We start from the raw sequence: 7,968 nt of genomic DNA on the forward strand, positions 1-7,968 counted from the left end.
AAATCAAAAGTTATACAATGCTTAATTCTTGATCTGTTAAACATGACTGGCTATTTCACTGGAAACCAAACTCTTTGGTTTTACTAAAAAATTGTCTCTAAAAACCGATTTATAAACAATTATAAACACTTATGTAAGTTATGAAAAATGGGATATAAAACATTAGCACGATCGGTAAAGCAGGTCGAACTACAGGGAAGAAGAAAAAACCTGTAAACATATATATGTTATATATCTTTTGGCTTTTGGGTCTTCAGTCATCACGCTACACAGGAACTCTCACAGACACCAATTCGTTTCGTCAATTTTTCGTTGCAAAACGGGTTTATAGATTTCGGAGCCGATCTAACTTCTAGTGAGCAAAATGATTGGGAAGAGGCATTTGGAGTTGGCGATGAAGTGGTAAATATGAAAAGAGAAGACACCTTTAACCTTAGCAGCTGATCGTTATTGTAAAATCGTTCGTTCAGTGTGTGTTTTCGATATTTTCACTTATGTAATCTTGTTTCTCATCATCTCAGGGTAAATATTGCTTGATTTTCACAGGCTCCCCTCGGCAGCAACTTACGGAACAACCGCCGGCATTGGAATAGTTTATTTAACCGAATGGAAACTGATCATGCAAAACCTGCCGTTTTACGAAACGTTCTGGAAGGCCAGGGAGAAAGAATAATGACCGAATGAGGATTTGTGTCAAAAATGTCTTAATGAATATTGTATGTTCTTCAGTAGAATAAGTGATTGTGCACGCTGATTTAGAAATCCTATTTCTGGCAATAAAAAAAAATTCCATAAAGGACATTCGGGACTTGATCAGTCAAATGAACAACAATGATTGCAAATAAATAAATTGTACAAAATATTTCCTCTTGGTTATTTATTCATTACAAATAAAGTCAATAGATTATTGGATAAAATTCTTTCGAAGCTTCATTTTCTAGTGCTCGTTGACTCCGCTTTGGATATTCTTTTCAGTTTCCAATTCCAGCTGATACAATGATTCAGCAAGTGCCATCGAATTATTCAATTTTCTTTCTTTCATCAATGGCCCAAATACATATCTGAATATTGAATAAAAAATCAATTTGCATAAATCAACTCTTCTTTCATTCGTTGTTTATATTTAAAGAATAAAGTGTATTTACTTGCTTAAGAATATGGTTAATGCACATCCACCCATGCCTATTGTACCCAGGAGAAACATTCCCACCTGTGCGTTCATAGATGCCGGCTTTTTACTATGATTTTGAACATGTTTCAATCATTATTTTATAATCTACTTATTATTTTAATCTGTTTATCTCCTAGTTTCATTATTTCTTGTTTACAAATTATTGTCAAATCAGTTGATAAAAAAAAAATTGGAAAAAAAACAATGATGTTGCTATGACCGCTTATTGAGTCAATACAGTTTTTGTTTTCTCTATTGTTTGTCCGTCAGTTTGTAATTGTTTATCCATTTTTTAGATGTATTCTAACAGTATTTTTATGGATAACATATTGGAGGTTAAGTTATGTGAACCAACCTCATTCTGATGGATCAATTATTATTTTGTCTTCAGATTTCTTTTCGGCCCAGTATTTTTCAATCGAGGGTTTCCAAATGTATATACCTGAAATACCGCCAAGTATCGTAACTATAAAAATATCGGTAAAATTATAACCGATGGGCTTTCGTATGCCCCACATAGTATCATAGTATTCCTTCCGTGGGACACAGAGCCAGAGACAGAGATGACAAAAACAACATTCGGCGCGGCGCTGTTGTAGCAGACGACATGCACACATGGACACCTGCTCGATCGAGCGACGATAAAAATTGATCGAATTTTTTCGATCGATCGGATTGCCAAAGTTTTTTTTTGTTTTTTTTTTAAAAAATTTGTATCATTTTAATATATAAGGATTGTGCATGGTTGCAAGTAGATCGATTATTATCAATTCTGTTTTGTAAAATCGATATAAACAATTAAAAATATGTACAAATTTTGCAAAGTTTTTGTTGTATTTGCTTATGATTGTAGATGTAATCGAAACTTTTGTAGATATCGTACAAATAGATATAGAAATCAGATTTTGCCGGTAAACTTATGAAACTTATTATAAGTGTCATAAAGAGTTTGGAATATGCCCCGTGTAGAAGTTGGCAGAGTTCTGGAAAGCAGAGAAATGGCATGTTGGTCGCATATGCTGAGAAAATGTCCAACAGAATCTTCCAATGGCCCCTGAAAAATATTAAATTAATTCCAAATAATACCAGAACTCGTTGACAGATGAAATTGATAAAAAATAAAATCATATCAATTTAGTTTTTCACCTTAACTCTAGGAGGTATTACACCTTCTGAAAATATTCCAACAAGATCAGCGATCACATAAGGACTGATTCGAACCAAATCTTTTTTCAGTTTGACCAAAGCATTGGTAAATCTGAAATTATTAATGAAAAAAAAAATATAACATCAACGAATTTTTAAGAAAATCTACAAGATCTGATAAGTTCAAGGAGATTTAAATTATTTAAATACAACTATGGAATGTAGACATTAGGGTGATTCTTGATTGAGGTTGAAATTATTCTTTTCAAATTCCCCGCCTGGTTCGATTCCAAATCACTAAAAAAGATACCACGAAAGAGCTGTGGTCAGTGGGATGATGGGAAATGGTGCCTGTAAATCTGAATCGATTGAAAAAAAAGGTATTTTATATTAAAGTAATGTTTTTCCGCTGGGGCCTATTCTTCCTGATATTTTATAAGTTCCCTCGGCATATGGGCTATGCCGAAATAATTTTAATTCTTTAATAGCTTTCATTCTCAACAGTCTCAACTTCTGTTTCTTTCTTTCAGTCTCAACAAGCTGACACAAGCCTACGAAACAAAATTATTTCGTTTCATCGGCCCTGGAAAAAGACAAAAAAGCAAATTACTGAGCAACGGATCCCAGAAACGACAGATACATAAATTCATGCAGATTAGCATGGGATACAACCGCTTTTCCTCCAGGTCACGAAGACAATATAAGAGGAAATAATGATCTAGAAATTTTAGAAAATATAATTCTCTTCAGGAGCAAAGAACAAAAAATCATTCGATGATTAATTACTGGGCATACAGGAAAACAATGCATCACAGGCAAAGATAATCAGTTGAAGCGATTGGAGGTGGGTGCATGACGTAGTTACATAAATACTTGAATAGTTGTTCTTAATTACGATTGACAAGGGTTTCAAGTACACTTGGACGACTCAACGTGATCTGGATAGATAGAATAAAAAGAATAGCAACCGAAGATAAAACAAACAGAAATTTGACTAAAGTCGAAACAATGACCGGACTTACCGGCACCCTTTCCCATCATCCCACTGACTACAGCTTTTTCGTGGTGTCTTTTTCAGTGATTTGGAATCAAATCAGGGGGAGGGGAGGGGGGGGTGGAATTTGAAAAAAAAAAATTCAACCCCAATTAAGGATCACCCTAGTATACATATACGGAGTGAGAATATAAAAAATGGAATGACAATGAGAAACAATGAAACTACCGTAGTTGAAAACAAAAAAAATCATATTTGAGAAATGTTGCGACTTACTTTTCGATATCAAGAGCTAAACATCCGAGTATTCGTAGCCTCGACGAATCATTATCCTTTCTCGATTCACGAACAACGAGTTCCACGATCTTCCTATACAACCCAAGCAGAATAGGCAATCGATCGATAATAATCGGCGCGTTGAATTTTACCAAAGAGGAGGATAAAACGAGAGCATACTCGCAAGCGTTCAATTCTGCCTCTTTCAACGATCGTGCAACAAGTAGAGTTACGAGATCGATACTTTTCTCGATAACGTGCAGGGATTCAGGCAATATGCTGCGCACGAATTGCAAGACAGGCGGCCAAAAGTTGACATGAATATTTGAAATTAGTAGAGCTTGAAGCAAATAATGTAGAGCAGTTATTCGAAATTTTTGACGAGCATCTCTCATTGGTATACTCGTCACACAATTCCAAATAATCAGAGAGCGTTTGAAAGTAACATCGTCCGACGCTGTAAGGGCCGTAATCTGGAAAATATTTTAAAAACGAAAAATTAATATATTTCTAACGGCACATCGTTTTTCAGGATTTTTTTTTTTTGTTTCATTTACGAGTTCGCAGATTTTCCTTACAGTTTGTGAATGAAGTAGCATAAAAAGTTTTTTCAACGCCTTGGGCTCTGCTCTTTCCAAGATGGGAAGAGCGATATCTTTTACGGGATTATTGAGCACATGTGGCCAAACATTTTTTAGAATTTTTTCATTCAGATCCAATTTTCCACCAAGTTTCAACACCACACTCATCAAATGTAGACCTTCTGTGATAAATTTTCCATCTGTTACTGCATCAGTCTAGAAATAAAGCTTTGTAAAATGATGAACAGATAACACAACGAGAATTTGCTAGTCGTTAAATAATTGTTTACCAGAAAAATCTTGTTTATAATGGATTTCGTGATAGCCATTAAATTTTCCGGTATTTGTCCATTCGTTGTAGAAACTCGTAGAGCTAAAGTGAAGCGTTTAATATTATCGGGATCTTTAAATTCGTCATTCATGTTGTCGAGTAATTTTCTGCTCAACCTTTGTTCGGCCTTTTTAAATATTTCCTTCTCTTCACCCTTCAGTTTCGGCTTTACACGCTCGATACACTCCAACAACAGAGCAGTCGAAGAATCAGTCTTTTGAGATTTTTTCACCAAAATTTTCAACGTTTCCCAATTGGAAATATTTTTTAATGACGATTCGATGACCCTTCGGTTCGATTTGTCATGCGTTAATTCGTAAATCAGTGAATCTGAATCAATCAGATCAATTACATCGATATCCAATTTTTCTGACAAATCTGTTTAACAAAAAAAAAAGAAATCAATTAATAACGACTTTATAAGTCCATGAAAATTCATTAAACTATGCACCAACATTAAACTATGCACTAACCGATTGAAATGCGTGAACAAATCTGTAGAATTGTCTCGTTGCCCCTAGACTCATTTTTAATCGAATAAATAACGAGAAAGAGAGCTTTTCTGAAATCGAGTCCGAAATATTTCAACGGTAAATGCAACAAGATTCGCAAATCTTTTTCCACAATAGACAACGATTCCTCATTCAAAGTCTTCCATTCTTTTCTTGTTAAATCACTTTTCATATGCTTCGTTAACTTCGACGTACTGCCACGATTCAAAATTTTCACCTGTGTCAATTCAAACGCATCATTTTTTTTCTTCTTTTTGTATCTAGTTAATCTTCATAATTATGAATAAAATCATAAAATTACCACATCGACGTGTCCTGCGATTGTTTTCGTCATACTTTCGTTGACTTTTTCCGAGATATCGACGAGTATCTGATACACAAGAGATTTTAAAAATCTCTCGTCATTCTGCACGCTTTCGACGTTCAGTCTCTTCAGGGGCTGTAAATCTTTGGTCTGTGAACACTTCAAATCATCCAAAAGATGTTTCGCTAATTCAGCAATTTGTGAATTGTTCATTGATGATATAACGTGTGGACTATGATCGAGTATAATTGACCAAGAGTTTTCGAAACCATCCAGCAGGTTCGACGAATCGAAGGGTTTGCTCTCTTCCAAATTTCGTCCCATTTGCTGGACTAAAATCCTGTTCTGCAATTTCGTAATCGATTATTGATGTTAAAAAGAAGTTCAAGTACCTGAGAGTTCGGGAAGTATGAAATTCGGGAATGTAAAAATAGAACGAATGTATACCATTGCTTTTTTACAATTGAGGCTATCGATATTTTCCATGATTTCTCGAACTCGACTCTCAGAAATTGGAAAATCAAGCTTTTGCGATACTGCATCAGGCACGTAATGTTCCATCCAAGCGTGCATACTATCCCAATACCAAACAACGCTCAGCACTGCCGCAATCATTTTTTCATTATCCCCGATTTCCATTATTGTGTCAGTTAACAAGGAAATCGTTTTTCCAAGTTCTCTCAGGCCTTGAATAAATTTATCCTGACTGGAAATTTGAATGGAATGATCAAATATCCGGACGCCTTCGAAGTATGCTGACATTAAATCAGCTGTGGCTTGCAACATGAAAGTCCCAACTTCTGAAAATATGCTTTTCATTATCTAGAATTCAGTAATTTTTTCGAAATCGGACGAGTTTGTGGTTTGCATTTTGGAAAAGTTTGACAACTGGTTCAACAATTTCAATTGAAATAATCGGAAAAATGAGGAAACAACTTTTTAAAATACTCACTTTTATTTTTAGTAACCATAGCGGCGCAGTTGTTGAGATGATAAATGAGAGTTCTGAGCACACCGATAGTTTGCGCGCTTGTCATATTTCCGACCGATTTACTGAAATGTTTTTTAAAGCCCACAGGAAAAACGGTTTCAAAATTCAATTTCAATTTATTACTCTCTTCGAGTTTTATCTCAACAGCTTTAAGAATCCATGGAATGAGTTTTTGTTCTCGTCTTAAACGCACTCCAGCCTCGATAATTGCGACCATAAGATCCGTATACGAATTGATCTCGTCTCCATTTTTTTTTTCTTCGAATAGAATGCGCTCAAAGATATTTTGCATCTTTGTTTCAATAATGAGGGGATTGAGCACGGCGATGCTTTCCAAAGCTTTGTAGTGAACGTCGTTCAAAATCTCTGATGAAATTACTTCGTCGATCAACATTTGTAAATATTCAAAAAGTGTTGATTCCCCAATTTTATTCTGATAATCAAATCCCACATTCGATAACTGTTGTTTAATATTTGCAAAGACTTTAACCTTGACAGGGCCGGCAGAATTCATCAAATTCCTAAACACACGGTCTATGGTTGCTGGATCATTTTTGTAAGAACCAGCAGCAGCTCGAAAAATGTATGAAAACGCAACAACTGTAATTTGCACTTCGTAACTATCTACTTTTTTTTTCAATTCTTCAAACAACTTCAACACAAAATTATCTTCTTTTCCAATGAAATCTTTAAACTGCAAAAATCTTGATTTGCCAAATATTAATTGTTGAATACACTTGTGAATTTCAGCCCCCAGTCTATCATGCTGATTCATATTAACAAGACTGCATAACGGATACAACATTTGTGAGATTAAGATCTCAGCTATTTCGTCTTTATTGGTCGATTGTTTATAACAAGTAACCAAGCATTCGATACCATGAATTACACAAGTTCGTCCTTCATCTTTCAATAATGCCTCTCCTTCATCTATGTTTCTATTTGATTTTCTGGCAGAAATACAAGCTACAAGGCTTGTGATTAAATTAGCGATAGACAAGAGATTGGTTTGAAAGTAGCGATGCATTTCTCGGTTGAGAAAAATCATTGTGCAAGCCTCCATAACTTCTCGGAGTTCTGTGCTCTCTGCGTGGCTTAATTTTCTTATCAAGGTATCGACCAGAATTTGCTTGATATCGGTTTTGAAAATAACCATGGGACAAAACATTTTGAACCTCAGACATTTGGTCAGCGTGTTTAAAATGGGAGCAGAATTTGTTCCCTCCTTCTCTATCTGTTCGCACAGCCATCTTAAAACAAGGTCTTCTTTTCGTGTCACAGGGAAATCTTCGCTCGTAAAAGTGTTTTCTGCTAATTTCAAACGCTTCGCTAATGGCTCCTCATTGCTTTCCAATCTACGACTCAGCTCTGTGAAACAAGGTTAAATTGCGACATTGAAGCGGTTTGTTTTCATTGTTAAATTGTTTAAGAAATTGTATTAAAACTATATTGGAATTGAACGATCGATACTTACCTCTTGAGAGAGCCATTTCCGTGTTTTTACACTTTAATCATGTAAGAATTTTGTCATTTAAATCTGTGTCAGTTTGAAAAAGTTTTTAAGTTATTCTAAAGCACGTGGAGCACGTGTTTTCACTTGAATTGAGAAAATTGAAATTATAAATTGATCTGTCCACTGAAAGATCCAAGTGGCGCCATCCC

The 7,968-nt window shown here is 35.1% G+C and overlaps 1 protein-coding gene and 1 long non-coding RNA gene across 5 annotated transcripts; one reads left to right on the forward strand and one right to left on the reverse strand.

Moving 5' to 3' along the window:
• Window positions 1–41: 41 nt before the first annotated feature.
• Window positions 42–862, forward strand: LOC122413726 (uncharacterized). The gene is made up of 2 exons (XR_006261605.1): window positions 42–402; window positions 547–862. It is a non-coding gene; the product is annotated as an uncharacterized lncRNA (long non-coding RNA).
• Window positions 863–7,943, reverse strand: LOC122413711 (uncharacterized). 4 transcript variants are annotated; one of them, XM_043424238.1, is made up of 13 exons: window positions 7,781–7,943; window positions 6,268–7,674; window positions 5,763–6,115; window positions 5,313–5,660; window positions 4,973–5,228; window positions 4,459–4,877; window positions 4,166–4,384; window positions 3,768–4,060; window positions 3,588–3,680; window positions 2,318–2,429; window positions 1,527–2,225; window positions 1,146–1,238; window positions 863–1,061 (listed from the first exon to the last, which is right to left on the reverse strand). In XM_043424238.1, the coding sequence occupies exons 1-11, from the start codon at window positions 7,794–7,796 to the stop codon at window positions 2,070–2,072; spliced, it is 3,672 nt and encodes a 1,223-aa protein (XP_043280173.1). In that variant the 5' UTR covers window positions 7,797–7,943; the 3' UTR covers window positions 863–1,061; window positions 1,146–1,238; window positions 1,527–2,069. The 4 variants fall into 4 exon arrangements, with proteins under 4 accessions (XP_043280173.1, XP_043280172.1, XP_043280171.1 ...); XM_043424237.1 differs by having other exon boundaries at window positions 3,588–4,060; window positions 5,763–6,112; XM_043424236.1 differs by having other exon boundaries at window positions 1,146–1,210; window positions 3,588–4,060.
• Window positions 7,944–7,968: the final 25 nt, after the last annotated feature.

Source organism: Venturia canescens, chromosome 7 (genome assembly GCF_019457755.1).
Source record: "Venturia canescens isolate UGA chromosome 7, ASM1945775v1, whole genome shotgun sequence".
NCBI lineage: Eukaryota > Metazoa > Arthropoda > Insecta > Hymenoptera > Ichneumonidae > Venturia > Venturia canescens.